The following is a 22,793-nucleotide window of genomic DNA, read 5'->3' on the forward strand; positions in this document are numbered from 1 at the left end:
ATATATATAGTTTCTATATATATATAAATATATATATATAGTTTCTATATATATATAAATATATATATATAGTTTCTATATATATATAAATATATATATATAGTTTCTAAAAATAATTGTAGCAACACACTCCAGAAGTAATGTATGAGAACATCTGTTTCTCAGCATCCTTGCCAACACTAGACATTTTCAATGTTTTAAGTCTATATCACTCCGATGGGTAAAAAGTTATACGTCTCATTCTTGCTCCAGGGAAGCTGAACATACTTCTTTGTGCTTTGTTACCAGCCATTGAATCCCTTCTCCCTTGAACTGGCCACTGCTTTTCTATATTCATTTTGCTAGTGCGTTTGCTTACCAATTTGTAGAAGCATTTTCTATCTTAGAGCTATTAACTCTTTATCTATCATACATTTTAATAATATTTTTCTGAGTCTATATATTGTCTTTTGACTATACTAAGGAAGTCTGCCATGAAATTCTTATAATGTCAAATATGTCTACATTTTCCTTTATATAATGGTCAGGAGTTTCCCAGTTAGCTTAGGTAGGCTTCTCTCACCCCAAATATCCAATTTTTTATACCCATTTAGAGTTTAGGATTCTACATTAGTAGAGCTAAAAAGAATTTGAACATTAATCTTAACACTGTGTTGCTTCCTTTCACATAATTCAGATTAGCACACTCATTGTCGGATATGGTACCACTTCATTCTCAGAAAAAAAAATGCCGCAATATTCTACATCCTTCAAAATCCTGATATTAATAGAAATGTATAAATAGTAAGACATTCAAACTGATAAAGTGAGAAATCTGAAAAAAGCAGAAATGTGTACATAAGCACCTGAAAATCTCTAGGCTAAACCACATGAAATGCTGTTTTGTAGGTCAAGAAGAACAATCATACTGACAACTTCATACTTTTCAACCTAATACTTTAGAAAAGGTACATCTAAAAAAATGACATTATAAAATAATACTCTGCCTTAGAATATATCTTATTCATTCTTTAAAATGTATCAGCCATACTTTCACAGAATTTAAAGTTTAGTAAATTCTGTATCATTGATCTATCTTAAGCATTAAGTTTCCATTGCATCTAAACTGGCATAAAATAAGACGTCCTTATATATGGTATGTACAGTTTACATATAAAGTTGATGTAACCCCAACCTCTGCACAAGTTCACCAACATTTTGCTCTTCAGAACAGACTAAATGAACTGAGAACATTTTTTACCGTGTAAGATCTGGGGAGTGATGAGATTCCCCTTGTCTGAGAGCCAAAAGGTCTTGGTGTGACCACAGATGTTAACCTGACTGTATCAGTTTTCTGGTAACTTCTGGGGAGAGAAGCTGAAACACGAGTCGACTCCATTTGTGTGCTCAGTGAACGCAGAGAAGACAAAGAGGCTGGGCGTTGTTCTTCCACAGGACTTTGAGAAGGAAGCTGAATTTCAGTTGTTACACTGTTCTCTCTTTTTGCAAAAGTTGTAGAATCTTCTTTGAGAATTTCTGAAGGATAAGTTGTTCCCTTCTCTTCTACTCTCTCACTCCGGTAACTTGCTTCTGACACAGTCAGTGTAGGGGGTCGCTTCTCTTCATCCAGCACATCATCAAAAGAATACATTCTCCTTCTCGAAGGAACTGTAGACTTTTGATTTTGGGATTCCCTTAGCAGAAAGAAACGCACCATCACCACAAAGATAGGCATTTGACACAGAGAGGTGGTGAGAGAGTAATCAACACATGAAATGGACTGGGAATAAAAAGCTGCTAACCTCACACAAGAATCAATACAACACTTACTAGAGCATAAAGATGTATATAATTATCTTTTTTCTTTCTTTTTTTTTTTTTTTTTTTTCTTTAGAGACTGAGTCTCGTTCTGTTGCCCAGACTGGAGGGCAGTGGCGTGATCTTGGCTCATCTGCAACCTCCATCTCCCGGGTTCAAGCAATTCTCCTGCCTCAGCCTCCTAAGTAGCTGAGATTACAGGCCACCATGGACGGCTAAATTTTTGTATTTTTAGTAGAGACGAGGTTTCAATATATTGGCCAAACTCCTGACCTTGTGATCCGACCACCTTGGCCTCCCGAAGTGCTGGGATTACAGGCGTGAGCCACCACACCCAGCAAGACGTATATAATTATCTTTAATGTCCCAACTAAGAAAGAATAATAACTTGACTTCTTTAATTAAAAAGGTTCTCAAATACTTCACTGGGATATTAATTGTAAAGAGATTTTTAATGAAACAAGGACATTTTAATAAAGGATTATTCACAAAATTTTATCCACAAGCTTATAACTTTCAAAATTAAAACACTGTAAATATGATTGACAACCAACTTGAAACTTCCAAAGTCGTGGATTAATTGACAGCCTTGTGAGGATATTTTCCTGCAAAAATGTATAATAATTTAGTAAAAATAAAAGATTACAAAAGACCCAGGCTTTTGTGGAGATAAAACTAGTGTATGATTTCATATAGCTTGACAGAACTTGTAAGAACAGTTATTAGGGATTAAAAGTCACCATTCGTATTTATGGAAAGGTTCATGAAACACCCTCATCTCTCACATTTAGAAAGGAATACCCACCTCCCAAGCTAACTGAATTGCATCCAAGTGAATGAAACTGCTTATCATTCGCTTTTAGGGCAGAAAGCAGCTTTGTTTCATTTCACCTGATAGCGTATTTCCTTTTTGACATTATTCTAAAAGCATATTTTCCTTCTCCTTGACCTGTAAATATCCTAATATTTCACAGAATAATGAATGCTTTACAGGAAAGTTTAAATTTGACCTTTATACTGTTATGCTGCAATGCAAAGAGTAAGTAAAATACACACAATTATGTTTATTAAAACTTTCTTTAAAATATAATGAATTGCACTATTAAACATGAAAAAGAACTTTGTTATGTTTTACACAATTTAGTTAAAAGTAAGCTGATTTTATTGGAAGATCTCATTCCTTAATTCACTTAAGAGTATAAAGCAGTGTATTTCCTGCACCAAACATAGCCAACACCATCCAATTCTGCATGTGAATGCGCAATGAGAGAAGAAATAATGAACACCTATTTTAAGTCCACGTTTATTTTGTTACTCTAAGTCATTATTTCAACAATGCTTTGTTTTTTCACTGCAGACCAAAATCTTAAATGTTTCTTTGCATATTTGATTAAAGTTGAATCTCAGTGGACACTTATGTCGCACTACACTTCCACAAAGTACCCATTTATAACACTGGCATCTCCAACCCTGTTACAACCGAGGTGCATTCAGCAATACTACCTGTCCTGCAGCATTTCCTTAAACGTCTTAGAGCTTCTCTCAGACTTCTCAAGTGCCTGCTTTTCAATTTCTTCCCTCTCTTCTTTTTTCTTCTGCAGATCTGAAGTGTAACTTTTTCGACGATCTTTCCATTTTGCAAGGTCCTGACAGAAAAATCACATCAGCAGGGGCACACCTGAATTTCTACACACCCTTTCTAGCAACCAGAATGTGCCAGAGTATCTTATTACATCACTGAAACTATTCGCTCCAACTGGGTGCCAAGGTGCCCTAATTTTGCTTTTTATAGCCAGCGTTTCTGTACCAAGCCTTTATCTCATGTGTCTGTCTGAAAAACCTGACCTAATAAGATAGACCCCATTTTTGTTTTCCCAGAAAGTATCTGCCTCATTGCACACTTCACAAAGAATGCTAAATGCTTGTAATTAGGTGACAGTTAGATAGATCAGGAACTGTTTCCAATTCGTTTTCATCTCACTCCAAAAACCTGGCTGTTCTGCGAAACAACATGTTTCACTGTTAAGGCCGAAACAGAAACGCGATTGTGATGGTTAAGCGCAGATGCACAGTCCGTCTTTCATTTCACAAACAGAATTCAGTCCCTACTTTGAGGCAGGCCCAGGTGTAGGAACTATTGATACATACATGCATAGGGCGGGGTTCCCCTCAAGAAACTCTCAGTGTACAGGGGAGAGTCAGATATATAAATAAAAGTTTAGTAACAAGTGTGACAGGATTGCATGAGACAGTGGGGCCCTAAGGAGACCATGGGTCTGGTTCCACCTCCGGAAGGGGAGGCTTTGGAAAGGCTTTAACTGGGAAGGCGAGACTTGAGTATGTGATTTCAGAAGGGTTAAATCCTCCTAGGTCACGGCAATAAGGAACATGCCGCAGGAACAAACCAACACCTGTCCCCCATATCCCCAGGAACGTTAAGTCTAACCTTGCTGGGTGACCCCAGGGACAATCAACCTAATTCAGCTTTTCAATTCTCCCCAGAAACCTAGGCTGGTTCTGAAACCCAGGGGGCTAAGACATTTTGCAAGGTATAAAGTTTTCCATGTCTTCAAAATAGAGAACTGCTAGGAACCGTTAGTGGCATTCCAGTCCAAACAGAAGCACATTCAAGGTCTCAGACAAAACCGAATTTCACCCCCAGGGCATGCAAAGTACATTTGGTTTATACCCCTTGCAAGCCCACAGAGCCACTCCTGCTTTAAAAACAGCCTGCGACCAATATGAACTCCTTCCAGAAAGAACAAAAGCAATGCGCATTTAGTCCTACAGCATAACTGGCATGAATTTTTATCTGATTTAACCTAACAGATAAGCCCTTAATACTTACTTTCACACCAGAAAATTCACCATGTCTTTTGGCAAAGTGATATTGAATTACTGTTTCTTGACAATTAAATTGAGTTCCCAACTAAAAGAGGCACCAGAATTTAGAAAGGTAGCCAGGGCAGAGGTTTCTTCATTTCAGAGACTATTAATTCCTTTGAAAATTAAGATTTACTTTGACTCCTTTGTTCATGCTATTGCTCAACTCTCACCATAAAGTTGTCCTCAAATTTCTTTGGGTTTGCTCTGATAGTTTGTCTACTGTATTTCTTTGCATTTCTTCAGTTTATCACAATTACTGTATTCAAAAAAATGGTCAAGCTTTTTTTCTTCAGGGTCAAAACTAAAGAGTAAGTCTATATCTATATAAACACCTGGATATATGTCAACTCTGCAAAAACATTTCATTTTGATTCATATTATTGACTTCTTCAGCCAAAATATTTGCTCTGAGTTATATTACTTATTTCTCCCCAAATCTCCCTAATTAACTCTTAATTACTAACCCTTTTCATCTTTCCTTACTGACGCCAAGGTCTCTGCCAGAACCCTGTTCCTCTTCTCTCCCTAAACTTTGGCCAGGTCTTTCCCATCAGAAGTATAGTTAATGTGCATATCCTAAATTCAACCACCAAAACAAGTAAATAAGTTCACTATACTGCAAGGAAGCAACTCACATTTTTGAGAACTCAGAGAATATTAGAAAATAAACATTCAGGTATATTTTTCACAATGGCCTTTAAAATATGCAACAATAATAGAAAAAAAAGGCTTGAAAATCTTTGTAAAGGAAGTTGGTCACATTTTATATAGAACTGAATTCTCTAATAGCAAGGAAAATGGTCTTAGGTATATAGACTTTAAGAGAAGCAAAGAAAAGTCAAACAAATACACTCTCCCTCCCGCTACCCCCAAAATACTCACATCCTGCCATTTCTGATCTTGTTCTTTTAATTGTGATTTTATTTTCTGCATCTCCTCATAACGCAGCTGACGCAAGTTTTGAACATCCTCTGGGCTGACATCGCTCATGGACTTACTCCTACAACAAAAAGACTCATGGTTACTACAGAAGGTCACATGACCAGACTTAGGGGTTAAACTGAGGTTGGACTTATATTTGGAAATTCCACCTAAATTTCTACCTAGACACTTCAGTGATAGCGTCACAGAAGTAGCGCTACAGAGATAAATGGTGTTTTTCCAAAACTCAGAAACAAGAGCCTAGCACTCGAGTGTGACTTTTTTTACAAAATGGCTAGATTAGCCTTACACAAGTCTCAAAAAAACTCCCCAAGGTTCATATTTAAAGAGGTCAATGCATAAAAGGATTACTTGAGGAAAAAAATAGTCACTCTCTTTATTTTCTATCTCCTTCAAAGATAATCTGTTGAGGTTTGGCTGCCTTTTCTGGGCACTCATTAATAATTTAATGTTTACCTGATATTTTTCTCCTCAAGTTCAATACCATGAATAAATGTGCTGCTGATTCTAAAAGATTCTATAAGATCTGCCCTACCAGTGCACTAGACTTGTTCTCAAAGCACCACAGGTAGTTTCTAATAGTCCTTTATAACTACCTCTATAACCCTCTTCTTCTATTAGGGCAACTTGCATGCATTCAACTTGTAACACAAGGATGGACTGAGGTTAAGCTTTGGAAGAGCTCAATACACAGTAGAAACCAATGAACAGAGTGGCGTGTTGCGCACAGGTACATGTATGCTCCCTACATGCACATAACCAAGAGCCGGGTAAACTATACCAGAGGGGAGAGAGAGATTGAGGGTGGTCTCAAGAAAAGAGAGAGGTCAGATCTAAATACTGAGGAGCAAGTAGGAATGCGAGAAAGAGCCTTTGAAGCTCTTTCCTACTGATCTTTTATACTGCACTCCTGACTTTATTTAAGTAACTGTACACCTCCTGCCTGGGCATCTAAATTTTGCCTTCCAAGATGTTGCCATCATTATTTCTTTTAAAGCATGTTTGCTCCTAGCTGTTCAGGAATTCCTAGCTTAGCCAGCTCACGGAATTATAATTTCTAAACGATTCCCAATTCCATAATTAAGGAACCAGTCCTTCCTTTGACTCATTTCCAGTTGCTTCTTGAATAAATATTTCTGCATGGATATCCCCTAGGCACTTCTTCAATTGGCAAAGGACTGATTAAAATAATATCTAGAAGGGATTTTGTAAACTGTAACTCACTAAATGCATGGTTGTTGTTGATGTGACCAAGCTCAATCTTGTCCCCAAACCTGCTTTTCCTCTTGTGATTACTAATGTTGCTACCTGCCCTCCAGTCATCCACATCTGAAACCTAAGAACCACTTTGCACCTTTGTTTCTCCCTTCTCCCCACTTTCCATTAGTTATCAAGTCCTTTCATTCAGTGTCTCTTTCTTTCCATCTCTATTGCCAACACCCTAGATCAGAGTACAGTCAACTCACCTAGACTTCCAAAATGGCTTCTTGAATTAACACCCAACCTCCAGTTTCAACAAACATCTTTCCTAAACTATTTCCTCTGATTCAAAAGCCCTTTACCAGTATACCTAACTTCTTAATTGCCATTCATACCTCAGGACCCCCGGACAGGTATTTCCAACTTCCTATTCATTCTCCACTTGGAAGTCTAATAGGCCTCAGGTTTGTCACAGAAAAAACCTGATTGTCCCCTTCACAACCTGCTCAGCTCTCACTCTCCTTGTATCAGTAAAGGTCACCTCTATCCTTCCCAACATTAGGGCACACATCTTGGAGTCATCCCAGATTCCTTTCTTTCTCTCATATACTGTAACTGGTCCCATCAGTAAATCCTGTCCCTCTGCCTTCTAAATGTATCTAGAACACAATCACTTCTTACCACCTCCACCATTACACCCTGATCCAAGTGACTCCTACCTGGATGATTACAATTATTACAATAATCACATCTGCTACCTGGATTATAACAATTATTACATCGTCTCCTACCCAGATTATTACAATTATTATAATAATCACATCACATCACCCACCTGGATTACAACAGCCTCCTTGCTTCCACCCCTTCCTACCCAACAGCAGCCAGGCAGGTCCTTTCAGACTGCACTCAGATCACAGTACACCTCTACTCAGCACCCAGTACTTTCTTCCCATTTCATTAGAGTTAAATTAAAGACAGGTTCTTCCAAAACCTAAGAGGTCTGCCATCCCTGGTTCCTACTACCTCTCTGTGCTCGTCGGCACCATGCCCCCACTCCCTCTGCTCCAGCCAACCGGCCTCCCTGCCCTGCTTACACCTCCTGCTTTCCCCTCTGCTCTTCAATCTGCCTGGAATGCTTTTCACCCAGATATCTACATAGCTCCTCTCTCACTTCCAGGCATCTGCTTAAATGTGCCCTCTGTGTTTCCTTCTCTGACCACCTTACCAGAAACAATCAATGCCCCTCTCCCCTGACCCATCCTGTCCCTAGTCCTTTCTCCTTCATATCATTTCTCACCATCGCGTACATTTATTTACATATCACTTGCCTTGCCCTGTAAGATTATAAAGCAGGAATTTTCTGATTTGCTTGCTGGCATATCACCTGTACCTGAAGGGGAGCCCAGCCTGCAGTAGGTGCTTGATAAATGTGTTAAATTAATGATCTAGATAATATTCAGCACTTTGATGAAGTCTTCCCAGCTCATCCATATCAAAGCTGCCCTGTCCCTTCTCTCAACCCCTCTACTGCTTCAGCTACACCTTTATCATGGTACTGAACCCTCAGCCTTATGTCTGTTACAGTGCATGTGTGTCTGTGTGTGCACGTGCATGCTTGGATTCTCTTCCTCACAAGTCGTGGGTTGCTTAGGAGGAAAACTTATTAGCAGCACAAGGCATGCAGGATATACTCATTCAATGTCTGTGGTAAGAATGAGGTAGGTTTCCTAACATTTAATCAAGTAAAATTTACTATACTTAAAATGTTTCTAATTCTTTTTGTAAGATTATTATGGCTATCCACAGTTCTATGAAGAAAGTTCTACAGGATTTATTAAGGACTATTGAGGAGTAAATTATATCGAGAGACTATATGAGGACATATATGAATATAGATGGATCTATTAATGTAATATATCTAACTAGGTATGACTAGTTATAAAACTGATTTGTGTGAATTTGAGAATATAAATTCACGTAAGTCACACTGTGAAGAATGAGGCTATTTGAACTAATACTATGATAGACTCACTAAGAGGAGGCAGGAAAAATTTTTCAAGAACCAGGCATGAGGGGTATCTAGACACTCAACACACGAGATTACATAAACTCCAGAACAAACAACAAAAAAAGGGATGCTAAAAGTTTAATAATCTTTTGATGGGAGGAAGGCTAGAAGGCCCAGCAGCTCCCAGGGTTGCTCTCCTTTGGCCCTAATCCTTCTACACCATGCAATGCTAAGGTGTCTTCCCGTGAAATGTGCTTCTCAAGGGCAGAGGCTGCATCCTCCTCCTGGGTGTCCCCAACACGGAGCAGAGCCTGGCACACAGGCAGTCCTTAATGTGAACAAAGTGAACCAAATACACTCTGGAGTAGACAAGTCCCTGTGTAAGGCAGGAATGTGAGCACAGTTCACTCCCTAGGGTAAAAAAAGGTTACCCACATTGAGCCTGCACACATTGTATAGCAGCTGGAGCCAGGCACCGCAACGAGCCAGGAGGGGAGGGCTGCAGGCCCAGCCGTGGTGCCAGTTTTCACCCCACCCTAACACACATCAGTTCACTTCCGAGCTCCCATTTCTCACCTGCTAAGTGAGGAAGGGATTGCTATGAGAACTGGATTTGACTGTGTGGGTTGCATTTTTAAAACCTTCTGGGCCATATACTAATTCTCACTAAAGCAAACATGATTGTTTGGGATCTCCCAAAAGCTAACTCTACAAGCTGCTTCAAATCAGAGAGGTCACTCCAGACCACAGTGATAAAATCCAGAACTTTTGTAGTAGAGCAAGGAGTCTCTCAGGCCAGATCACAAAGAATTCTTCCTTCCCTTATCAGCATTAATGGCATAATACTCAGCTTCTGAGGGCTTACTGTGTGTGCCAGCAACCTCGCCAAGCAGTCTACGTGAATTATCTCAAAGGCAAAGCCCTAGTCTGGTTCTACCACTCACAAGCCACATGTCCTTGGGAAAGCTGCAATATTTGTTTCTCTATCTCCACATCCCTATCTGTCGGCCTCACAGATTTGAGATAAGTACCAGAGATAGCATCAGGAAAATTGTTTGGGAAAACTATGAAGGATTGCGCGGCTCTAGTATGTTGTGTTGAATGAAGGATGATTAACTGGCAAATCACATCATATGTCTCTTACAAGTCCTGCTTCATTTGTATTTCCTTATTTGGAAAGGCTCCAATTTAGAACTGCAACTGGAGTTTTTCCAAAACATAACAGATCTAGCATCTTGCCTTTCTGTTGAACAGAATTTTTTAAAAATAGCATTTAGAAGGAAAAAGAGGAAGTTTAAGGAAGAAGTTGTCAATCATAAACAAGGTTGCTAAAGTCTCACTCTCTTCTCCCACTGTGCAGGTTGCCTACTATGCTCCTGGCACTTTTTGGCTAGTTTTAAGGCGTTTCCTTTTAGAACTCACTTCCAGGAACTTTGCAGATGAAAATCTAAGGAGTAACGGATTAAAAAGGACCAGAATGTGGCAAATTTTCTCAAATATAAAATCATGGATAGACTTATACAGCAAACAGAAATTCCATGATACTGGGGTTAAGGTTCCCCAGCTTTTGGAGGGAGACAGGAATATACTGATTTATGTACCTCTTAGTGTATTTCCATTAGGTACTACAGGAATTCTCTGAAGAGCAATCATTGCTAAAACTTGGGCAAGAGGCTTTGGAACTACCATACACTAGAATAAAAAGGCAATGTGATGAAGATTTTTCATTTACAGACCTATACTCTCAGTGAGGGTTCCTCAGTAGCACCACTGCTGACATTTTGGGGCAAGAAAACTGTTGTAGGCACTCCTGTGTACTGTAGGACATTTAGCAGCATCTCTGGCTACGAAGGCACTAGTTGGCAGTAGCACACACACCCCCACCCACCCAACGGGACAATAAAAAACTCCTCCAGACATTGCCAAATGTCTCCTGGGGGTGGAGGGAAATCCCTAGAAATAACTGACATTGGCTTTTTTTCCCCTTTCTTTTTTGCTTTCATAAGCCTTTATAATTCTACAGAATCTTTTGGCCAGACCCGTAAGTGAAATGTAGGTGACTTAATTGTCTTTTATTACAACTTCATGTGAAATCAGCGTTCACTTCCTATTAACACTGGCAACAGATTCAACAGCTTAATTACATACAAGATTATTTCTACATATTCTTACAACAAATTTTGTCATAAATTGCTTCTGCCAAAACACATGACCAAATTTTCAAGTTTCATGAAACCATACAGACATAAATCCATGCAAGATGAAAGTGCATAGAAGAAATGACTACCACACACAAAGTGTCTTAAAAACAAACAAGCAAACTGACAGGTGTTAAATGCCAAATAAAAAGCAAGCCAGAAATTAACAGTCTCAGACTTCAAAAGATACTGCACATTTCTCTTTAACCCAGTCCTCACAAAAAAGAAAGCATTCATGTTATAGGCAGTTATTTTTCAATGACAGCATGTTGGGCAATAATGGTTTTCCAGGTAACTATGCTAAGCTTGACAACGAACATTGTGTTCAGAGAAATATCACCCAGCATAAACATGAAACAGGTTCTAGATTAAAAGCCTACACTTAATCCAATTTAAATTTCTATTTTCATTTCACTGCAGCAGATCTACTTAAGAAAAGTACCAGGTGGCCAGGCCTGATGGCTCACATCTGTAATCCTAACATTTTGGGAGGCCAGGGCAGGAGGAATGCTTGGGCCCAAGAGCTCAAGACCAGCCTACCAGCCTGGGCAACATAGCAAGACTCCATCTCTTAAAAAAATTTTAAAAAGCCCTAGTAACTGACAGACTATGGAGAAAAATCCTTTGTTATAGATTTGACTTAATTGACTTCAAGTGGTCCAAAACACACTTGAGTTTGCTGAGGACACATTCATATTATAATGCTTTCCATTGTTTGACACATCGTGCATTATTCAGTCTCAATTTACAGACAATCTTGCTTTATTTGTGTAGTTATCTTGGCATTGAACTGCATGCAGAACAGCCTTTAAAACAAATATTGTACTATCCAAACAACTATCTTGGGATAGAAAACATTTGCTGCTGTTAGCCCTAATCCAGAAAAATCTTTAGCTTTTCAAGTTTTGGTTTTAGGTTTCTGTGTTCTTCTCTAACTCAGTCATATAATTTACCCCTCACTGCAGGGAACACATCCAGCCACTGAAATGGTTGTACATGTTGGCATTCCCAACACATACTTGTACTCTGGGTACTTGTATTCCCTTTAAGAAAAGCAACGATTTCTGAGAGCTGCTTATATTATAAAGTTATATTTAATTTACAAATGAAAATTTTTCTGAAAGTTACAATTCAACATGCTTAAAGCTGCAAAGAGATTTTTAATCAAGTTAAAACAGCTTTCCCATGACTTGAAAGTAGCAAATGCTTAAGCGTCATGCAGATGAGCTGGAAAGGGGATAATGTGCCTTTGCATGGCACACGGAAAGCATGCAGGGACCCTGGTTTTTCAAATCAGTGGCTAACAAGCACTTGCAATTTGTTGCCTACGGCTCAGTTACACCTTTGGCATCTAGGATGGTTACACTGCTTTACGTTTAGTAGCTTCCAACATTTCTGAATTATCAAAATTATACAAAGCTATCAAAACTAGAGATTCTTATAGATGAAGTAAATCCTTGTAAGGGAAGTCACTTAGCTACTAAGGCCTGAGGAGATTAAAACATTTTCACCCTTTAACTCTCTTCCTCTTGCTCAAACACTATTGGCCCTTAGATACACAAAGTTACAGAAGGTTTGGTGGAAAATATTAACATACAGCCACCTTGTGATTTTGTACTAAGAATGAATAAATGATTTACTATAAATGTAGATTTTGCCTGTAATCCCAGCACTTTGGGAGGCTGAGGTGGATGGATCACCTGAGGTCAGGAATTTGAGACCAGCCTGACCAACCTGGTGAAACCCCGTCTCTACTAAAAGTACAAAAATTAGCAGAGTGTGGTAGCATGCAACTGTAGTCCCAGCTACTCGGGAAGCTGAGACAGGAGAATCGCTTGAACCTGGGAGGTGAAAGTTGCCATGAGCCAAGATTGTGCCACTGCACTCCATCCCAGGCGACAGAGCAAGACTCCGTCTCAAAAGAACAAAAAAATGTAGTTTTTGTGACAATGACATTAGAAATTAAGAAGATTTTTGCAGTTTTTGAAGGCCAATTTTGCACCATAAACATAGCCATATTATACCATTTTTTCCTGATCAGGAATCTTGAAAATATAATACTTCCAAATACCACCTAGGGAAGATTAACACATCCCTACTAATGAAGTTCCCAGGGGGCTGATTATATGGATAATGTCAACTGGGTGTATTCTAAACTTGAAGTAAATGCTAATATTCTTTTTGCATCGCTGATTTTCTAAAATGTAGTAACTTGGGCTTTAGCATCCATAAATCAGAATTTTAGTCCATGTAGCAACCAAATACCAAAATATATATACCTAAACTTAGGCTAGTGCTTTTGTTACTTTTAATCAACTCACTAAATTTTTAAAAAGGAAAAAAGAAGGGATGGAGCTAAAGTTTAAATTTTTAATAAAACAATTTTGTCATGCACTGGGCACCAAGACACAGAAATATTGCCATTAGGTTGCAAAACAAACATTTCCCATTTTAAAAATCTCATGCATAGCACACAACATCCCCATTTAGTGACATGCCATGCCAGAAATATGGTAAATTATACAAAGAACAAACAATAGGCACAGATTTTTTACTGTGAACCGCATAACTTACCCATTCTCACCATAAATCTTTTGAAAGAGTCTAAGAAACCAGAAAACCAAAAATTAAAAAGTCATTTTTCCCAGTCATATTAGTTTCTAAACATTCAATGTCTTTCACTTAAGAATCTAATTGGAAATGGACAAATCTCAAAAGGTCACTTCTTCCATCACATTCTTGATCATGTCTCAAGTTCTCATCAATTTCCTATGTCCGGAAATTCAGATTAAGCAAAATGAAGAATTTCCTCAATTTACTCTGAGCTAACAAATCCATAAGAAAAGGCTTCCCATTGTCAGGAACTGTTAAGTTAGATTTGGATCCTCTAATTTTATTTAACCTAATCAGATTTGTCCATCTCTAAGTTCCACAAACTGAACATTCATCAAAAAGGCAAGTTGCATAATACGAACTATCAAAATGGCCATGATTACATACACACAAAATTCAGCAGACAACAAATACCATTCATGCATTTTAACATCAATGTTTACACTGAACTTTATAAATAAAAATAAGTTACAAATGATAGTCCAAGAAACCTAGGCCAAAAAAATTTTAAGTTAAATGAAATTTGCAATGCCATATTTTCAGGGAAAATTTTACCACCCAAAAAAATCAGACACTCTAAACCGTGAGCAACACATAAAACCAAACTATCACCAGACTGTTACAGAAATGCCTGAACATGAGAAGTCCAGAAATATAAGTTGGAAAACATTTTTATGAAACTTCATATTGGTGAATAGTACCACAGTACTGCTTAAGTCAAAGGCAAGGTTTATGTATATGTAGTCTTAAACAAGTTATTTAGAGGCCTAAATAAGTTATTTAGAGATATGCAAATATGGAATTGCACTTTTTCTACAAAATGAGCGTTTTTCAAAGCAAATTAAATTTTACGGGATGCTTCAAAATGGCACGCGACATGCAGAGTTGAGCAACATGATGAGCTGCTTTCTTGCATGAGAAAAGTTACACAAGATCATCCATTACAAGCAAAATCCTTGCAGAAACACACTCTGACCTCTCCACCATCAGCCTTTTCTTGTGCCTAAGTCTGCTGGCCTCCCGGATGGCCTCCCATCTCTGCAAGTCGGCCTCACTGCAGGGGCCAGGGGTGAAACTGACGGGAGGCACGGTAGTTCCCAGTTTCCAGGACTGAATCTTACGTGTCAGCATGTCATCTTTCTTCTGCCGATATGAAGGAACTAATATTCTACAGCTATTACTTTTTTCTTTGGATGGGCATGTCCTTTCAAGTACACAGAGAAATTTTGCTTGAATTTCTGGAGGAAGAGTCCAGGGTTCGGGGAAAGGGACTGGGTGGTATCTATCTGGAGCCCCGGACAGTGGTACTTCTTTCTTCTGTGCTGGAATTCGGCGAACAATCATATCATCTTTTTCCAAATCCGGAAGTACAAGTTCACCTTCTCTACACTGTAAAATTATATCTCGTTCTACAGAATCATCTTGCTCAGAGAACTTTCTAAAGTCTTCAAAAGCTCGGAGAACATATGGATTTGCATGGAAAGCCCCAGTCTTTCTGACAAAGAAATCATCATTCTCTAAGTCAGGATCCAGGGCCGCCATCTCCAGCTCATCTCTTCTATAGCCTGGTGCATAAGAGAGATTCTTCCTGCGGGTTATGAGCCTTGGGCCAGAAGTGGGATCAATTTTAGTATGTGTTTCAGAAGACAAGATGTCATCAGAGTATGTTTGGAGGGCCTGAAGCAGTAAAAACTGACTGATGCATAGAGAGGAAAAATGAAAGAGAATCTTATTAAGTTTGGGGAGAAAAGGTAATTAGCAGATCAACTAGCCAAAGGTAATTAGCAGACCAACTAGCCAGTTACTGAGGATAAATTATTTTAGAGGACCACTGGGGACTCTTGCTAGGAATAGACTAGCATTTAATGCAACACCCATGACTTTCCTGGATACTCTCTAAAGAAATAAGAGCAGAGCATACTTCCCAGGAAAGCTGGGCACCATAGAGGTCATGGATGGGGCTGGAGTATAGACTAAGTACCCCTCCCAGGCACACATAAAAGCCACTCCCTGGTACCCTTTTTTCTTTTCTTTTCTTTTTTTTTCAGACAGAGTTTTGCTCTGTCCCCCAGGCTGAGTGCAGTGGTGCAATCTCAGCTCACTGCAACCTCTGCCTCCTAGGTTCATGCAGTTCATCTCCCTCAGCCTTCCGAGTAGCTGGGATTAGAGGTGCCCCCTACCATGCCCGGCTAATTTTTATATTTTTAGTACAGACAAGGTTTCACCATTTTAGCCAAGCTGGTCTCAAACTCCTGACCTCAAGTGATCCACCTGCCCCGGTCTCCCAAAGTGCTGGGATTCCAGGCATAAGCCACTGTGTTTGGCCCCGGTACCCCTCATTCCATTTGCCACCATGGTCTAAGTGCCCCCTGAAGAAGAAGGAATAATCTTTGAAAGTTTCACAAGTTGGGCATCATGCACTTTATGCAATAGGTATATGTAATCAGCCGGAAAAAGGGAAAATAAATTGCTCTGAAGTTTTATAAAAGAGCTCAAGGAATCTTTCCTTGGCATTTTCCCTAGACTTGCCCTTCCCAGTCTCTACCTGAAAGTTATTTCCTTGTTCCACATCTCCACACACAGCAAAACTGTAAAATTAGGTAAACTTTCTAACAAGACTTTTTGAACTGGCTTTTCAAAAACACTGCCACATGTAAATATATCCTGTCTCACACATTATTGTGCTAAAGAAGAATGTTGAATCCTACAGACTTCCAAGCTGATGTAGTTGCACAGAAAGCAGCATGTTATACATTACGCTTTTGTACTAAGTCCACTAAATGAGTCAGGTTTCCTGATTCAATGCAGTCAGTTCCCAGGTTAATGGAGCAGCAGAAGCAGGCAGAGGGGTGTCTGAGGCCAGACCCCCAGCAGGCAGGCTCATGCAGACAGGGGCACCTGGGCTCATCCGAAGCACTACTGCTTCTCCTGGCTGCATGGGAGTCCGGTGATTTTACAGCCCGTTTGGTAGCTAATTCCAGCAAGAGTGAAGGTCTTTGGCAGTTGCCGTCTAGCCTACGCTCTGCTTTTTGTGTTCTACTAAAAACGGTGGCGCTTCTGTCAGAACCTGAGTCCTCATCCTCAGAATCTGAATTCCTTCTACTGTGAGTGACATGAAGAAAAGAAGGGAGGAGGGAATGAGACAAAGAATTGGAGAAAAACAGAACTACTAAAAATAATGCCGTGCTACAACTATGTATGGAACAGGGCTTTTTAAGATCTAGATCCTCAGGTTTAAATTTAAACAGAAATTCATTTCCATTATATAGGTTCTGTAGACACTAGAGAACTAATTAGACTTTCTCTCTCTCTCTCTTATTATTATAAAAAACATGCACATAGAACCCCAGCTGGGGTACTGAATGTACAATAGTATAATAGAAACATGCACAACGACAAACCTGAATCCCTGAAATTCTTTATACCATGGCTTATAAGTTTCCCTTTTTATTCTTTTCCAGTTCACATCTTCTGGGGTCCAACATTTGGGAAGAAACTGATCAAAAGCATTCCCTGGGTTTGGTATGACTGGACTGAGCTTGCGCACATAAAGATCATCCTTTACAATGTTGGGTATGCTTCTTGTCTTTGCTTTTTCCTCTTCCAAATAACAAGAGGACTTTGAAGTTCCTTGTACAGTTGGCCAGTTCTCCATATTGGTGCCCCAAATCCTCCTCTGATTACTGTTCAAAACATCCAACTGGTTAAGACACTGTATGAGCATTTGTGACACAACACACAAACGGCATGCTTTCTGGTTCACAAAGTTTACACCACTGTGAACAAAGCAAATTAGTTCCCATTCTCATCACCACCACAACTCCTAGGACAAATTTATTATAACAGCATCTCATTTTAATTCAAGGATAGCTAGATACACATGGGCCAAAGATACTTCATTAGAAGCTGTGTTAAAAGAAAGAGGCACATAACAATTTGGGGTGTTACTTTCTGAATTAAAATCAGCAGCATGATAGACAGCCGGATCCAGGACAAGTATTTCTGACCTCATCAGTCCATACAGCCCCATGGCGAACATATCAGCAGGAGAAAACTTTTGCGGACAAGAATTAGGAGAGGTGATTTTCGAGATGAAATTCTGGGGCCTCTTTTTCACTTGGAATCTACGGTTGGCTAAGTCATCCAAAACTATGTCAGGAAACCTTCGTTCATCCTCAGAGTCCGAACCACTTTCAAAACCGTACGCCTCCCCGTGAGAGGAAGCTGGATTTGCAAAACCACACTCTGTTCTGCTAATTTGCTGAGAAATTAAAGGATTCTTTTCATGTCCACTAAGATCAATCAAAAAAGGAAAAATATTACATGGCAGGGCTCATCATGAACAATATAAATTATCTGGTAAGCTGAAAAATACCAATAAACTGAAGTCATGCATCTAAAAAAAGACCTAGCAAATCACATGCTGACATTCTAAAACAGAAGAAATGGCTTCAAGATATGTATAACTAAAAATAGAGGGATGAAAAATATTCTCACAAGTCAAGCTTAATATATGATCTATGAAACACATTTAAGAGCCATTCTTTTTACCACATTTAACATCCCACCACATTCGAAACGCATACGAAACTCAATAATCACACCCATTTCAGTACCTCGAAAATGTTCCATCTGCTTCTGTATAAACCGGGCTTGCCCAGCTTCTTCTGTTATCCTCATGTTTGTCCAGCTTTTTCTTCCTCAGAGGTGCTGGTACATAGGATGGCTGTCTACTTTTGTTGGGTAAAAAACGATTGAAGGGTAACGCAGTCTTTGGCTCAACAGCTGAAATCCTTCGATACGACATATCATCTTTATTATAATCTTGCATCTTGAATGTAAATTCCAAATCTGTGTCACTTTCAAAACCTATAAAGGAGGCACAAGAATTTGCTTTACTCTCCAGATTATTCGCCTAACTGAAACCCACACAGTGCGCCTGCTTTGTCTTTCCCTTAGAAACCCAGTGCTGCCACTGCTAACTGCAGGGAATATTTTTAGAAATTTGTCACGAAGTTGTGATAAGATCCATTAGGAGGAACTTGCTTTGCATACTGGAGGCACATGCAGTACATTCTTTTGCTGTTGTAGGCTCTAAGCAGAAAATGTCCTGTTTTACTAGTGAGCCCCTTTTCTTCTCAATCTCTGTCTCCATGATTTTCCATAAGATTTGTTGATGTAATACCTAGAAATAAAATCTAGCAATGGAGTCACAGATACTTAAAACAACATGCAAAAGTAATTCTAGGGGAACTCAGTAATTTAAAATAAGGCATGCAGCTATCTACAATATATATGTGAGGGGAGAGATCAGGAAGGATGTAGAAAGAGAAGCAAAACAACAACAACAAGCTTGTAAAGGGTCTGGATAGATCTGATGAACCAGAATCAGATATTAAATAAGACGTTGGACTGGATGACTTCTAAAGTTCCAAAGGAATCTCAAGTCTTATGCCCAAATGAGAGCACAGAACTCACAGTTTCTTCTGAGTGGCCATGGAAATTATACTGAGAACCTTGTATTATGATTCAAAATCATTTAAACACAAATTCAAAAGAACACCCTTTGATACACCTCAAGGTCAGATAGATACAAATAGTAATCTGCTTTCTTAAAAGAAGAAGAATAATAAATCTACTCTTTTAAAGACAAAGGAAGAAAAGGGGAGAGAACAACACTACAGATCCAAGCCAAGTTGTCTCTCTTTCCCACCCTTCTTCTCTTCCTGCCTCCTGTGCATTTAGAAAGGTTTGGACGTGTTACTTGCTTCTCACCAGGGTTCTCTCTGGGCCTGGCTGTGCACAGCGCCTGACAGCTACAAGCTCTCAGCAGGTAGAGCACCTGCAGAGTTAACCTGAGTTAAAGGCAGTCTCTTCCCCTCCCTCCTGCCTGGCAGGAAGCTACAGTACATAACACTGAGAACAGTCTACAGGAAGTCGCTTAACATACAGCTGTGAGACAGGGACACGGTAAAAGGAGAGTAGAGTCTTAGTAAAAGAGAGAAAGTAAACGCAGCTATGACCATGAGGGGTAGTAGTCAAAAAACTGGTGCTTTCTTTTTACCACCTTCTAAAAAATTAGACATTTATCTCTCATTTCCAATAAGTATATCAATTACTCTTGCCAAAATCTATACATGTGGAATTTCAAAGTCATAGACTATTTTACTTTTTAAGATAAAGTCTTTTTTTAGCCCAGTACAGTACCTGCAGATAATTTTCCCCCCCAAAATATCATTCTTGATATGGGTTTTCATGTAAAACTAGAGAATGTGACATTGCAATTCTGTTATCCTAAAAATATTACCCTGTATTATAGTGTTCATCAATTTAGGACTACAATCTAGAGGGTAGCAGTAGAATTTTAACACGCTGATCACAAAAGAGTTTCATCATCCAGGTGCCTCCATCCCAGGCTTTTTTTCCCTGCTTAGTTGTAATTTCCAAGACTTCACTTCCACACTCTTCAAACAAGGTCTGCAGCCCCATTTCCAAGATCAGAAAGGAATGTGACAGTAGCCCTCTGCTTTTGGTTACATGGACAGGTGTCTATTCCAACTAGGATCTGAGAAGACGCCTTAGATTCCACACTGCTGGGTGGGCCACTGCATCTGAACTGACTGAAGCCTGCATATTCCCACATGCCCTCTATCTTTTCCCCTTTTATTCCTTGGCTAGATATAAATTCCATCATTACATGGAGTAGGTTCTTCAGTCAGGACAAAGAAATACAGCGGGTTCAGAATTTCAGCCTCTGCTTTTACAGAGAATCACTCAGATGAATCACATACTCAGATTCATTTCCTTAAACGTATTGGAATCGTCATCTAGGCTATGAATCTGTCACACCTTGACAGCAAACAGCCAATACATGTGGCAGTAATTACAAAGGTTAATGCTTAAATAGCCTTTCACACTTTTTATTTTTAAAAACTACTACTCTAAAAGATAAAGCATTCAGGTTTTTTGTTACCATGCTTAATAAATTGTTGATTGATTTTTTGGAAAACAAATTCACAGTATGTTGTATTTATATAAGTTTCACATCAGAAGCAAAACAAAGAATAAATTCTAGTTAATGATGTGCATACTGAAGTATTTAGGACAAGTGTAATATATTCTGAAATGCCTCAAAAAATAAGATGATTAAATTACAACAGAGAAAGAAAGAGGGAGGGAGGGGGAAAAAGAGAAAGAGAAAGAGAAAGAGAGAGAGAGGAGAGAGAGATGGGTATAAGCCAAATCATGCATAGTAAAACATCATGGTGGAATTAGGCGACAAACACATGTGTGTTTACTGTACAATTATTTTAAGTTTGCTGATTTTTGACATTTTTGTCATAGATATGCTGGGAAAAATATCTAGAAATAGAAAAGTAATATTCCAAATACACAAGTAATGTAAAATCCCTAACAATCAAGCAGAAATTCACAGCCAGAACTCAATGTTTTCACGTTGATGCCAGTAGAAGCATATAAATATTTCAAAAAAACTTTACTTGTGATTTCAATCTAATCAAATCTGAATAGCTGGAGATGTGCAGTCAGAAATTGCTGATGCTATACCCAGTAGCCACAGGAATAAGATGTGCATTGAAATAACTGAACTGACCATAAGCTTGGGATTTTGAAAGAAGGTTCCTTCCCACAACAGAATGTCTCTAACATGTTCCTTTCACACTTGCTCTGTCCTGGGTTAGCTCTGACCCTGAAAGGACCAAAAGAGGATTTCTACCAGCATGTTAGGTGGTGGTATATTATTCAATCTACAAAGTTTAACGTAATATTCTATCATGATAGATAGCAGTCATTTCTTTTCATCTATAGAAATAACTGTAAAAATATCTCTCTTGTTTTTGCTTAAGAGAAATTTTTTAATCTTTTGAAAAAAGCCAAGGATGAAAGTTACTCAGAAAGTAGAAGAGATTTTTTTTTTTTTTCAGAATCTTATATTCCTTTCTATGTTTAGATATATCAGTTTATAGAACTCGTGAACACAAATTAAGCCTGCATCTGGAGACAGAAGAGCCAGGATAGATGATCACTGATAAAACAGGTCACAATTAACTGTCACCTCCCAGTCCTTTCCAGAAATGAAACTTTTCAAAAATGAAACTATCACCATCATTAAGGAGAAAAAAATAACAAAACCCCCAGTTATACTTGAGTCTCTACGAAAATCTACTTCTAAGTGAAATTTTTGCCTAGTTTTTGCTCCATTTTTCTATTATCTCTTGTTCCCGGTTCTCCATTGATATGCAAACAAATAAACTGACAGCCAAAAAACAACACACCTTCACGCCCCCCTCTCAACGTGATATCAGAGGAGCAGCTTGTCAATGACCTCGAGCCCAAAGAGTCCAAGCTTTCAAAGGAATCTTCTCTCTTATGGTGCTTTGGAGGAGCAAGAAATTCTCCACGTTCAGGACACCAGATGTCACCGTAGCCACTGTCCCTGCCACTTCTTTTCAGGAAGCTGGAGTCTTCGAGTGCCTAAAGAAACATTTTTTAAAGAATAGTAAGTTAAATAAACTTCCAAAAAATATCATCAATCGGTTATTACTTGCTTGTTTGCCTAATTTAAATTGGGTTTCATTTGACATATAAGGCAATGAGGTTTCTGTCGGACACAGAAAAAAGCTGATGAAAAACAGAAAATAAATTTATAATTGTTTCCCCACAACTGACACAATAAGGAGGTATTCAATATTCAAAGTAACAATAAGGAGATATTCAATATTATTTAATAAACCAGTACATATGTTCTATTCAAAAATAAGGAAAATTACTAGTTTAATGAAAGTTCATAGAGTAACATTGAAATGCTAAACTCAGTTATTACAGTTCTCTAGCAATAAATGTGAAAAGAGTCAAAGAGAAAAACTAACCTTAACTTAGTCATCCAAAAGGAGATAAATCAGCAAGATTATATTCACTCTATCTCCAGGAAATATCTGTGATGGCTTATATAACATAAAACCTTAACAACTGAAGTTATTTAACCCTCCCCCCAGAAAAATAAAAAGGAGCAAGTGGGCATAAACTTCACAGAATTCATGTACTCTCACTAATTACACAACCTGGTTCTAAGGTCCTAGCAGCTGGCTTATCCTTCTTGTTGAATAAAGGGAAGCATACTTGTTTGC

General features: G+C 38.7%; 1 protein-coding gene across 7 annotated transcripts in view; it reads right to left on the minus strand.

Moving 5' to 3' along the window:
* LMO7 (LIM domain 7) overlaps positions 1–22,793 on the minus strand; it is a 224,550-nt gene that overhangs the window by 43,283 nt on the left and 158,474 nt on the right. For 4 of the 7 annotated variants that reach the window (XM_031934937.1, XM_023186169.1, XM_031934938.1 and 1 more), the window contains 8 exons: positions 21,942–22,140; positions 18,264–18,516; positions 17,049–17,330; positions 14,624–15,343; positions 13,609–13,638; positions 5,566–5,683; positions 3,301–3,443; positions 1,241–1,673 (listed from right to left, as the gene is read on the minus strand). In XM_031934937.1, the coding sequence (XP_031790797.1) occupies positions 1,241–1,673; positions 3,301–3,443; positions 5,566–5,683; positions 13,609–13,638; positions 14,624–15,343; positions 17,049–17,330; positions 18,264–18,516; positions 21,942–22,140 (2,178 nt within the window). The remainder of the gene's footprint in view (positions 1–1,240; positions 1,674–3,300; positions 3,444–5,565; positions 5,684–13,608; positions 13,639–14,623; positions 15,344–17,048; positions 17,331–18,263; positions 18,517–21,941; positions 22,141–22,793) is intronic. The other 3 variants (XM_031934940.1, XM_031934939.1, XM_023186179.1) reach the window with 2 other exon arrangements.

Source organism: Piliocolobus tephrosceles, chromosome X (assembly GCF_002776525.5).
Source record: "Piliocolobus tephrosceles isolate RC106 chromosome X, ASM277652v3, whole genome shotgun sequence".
NCBI classification, from domain to species: domain Eukaryota; kingdom Metazoa; phylum Chordata; class Mammalia; order Primates; family Cercopithecidae; genus Piliocolobus; species Piliocolobus tephrosceles.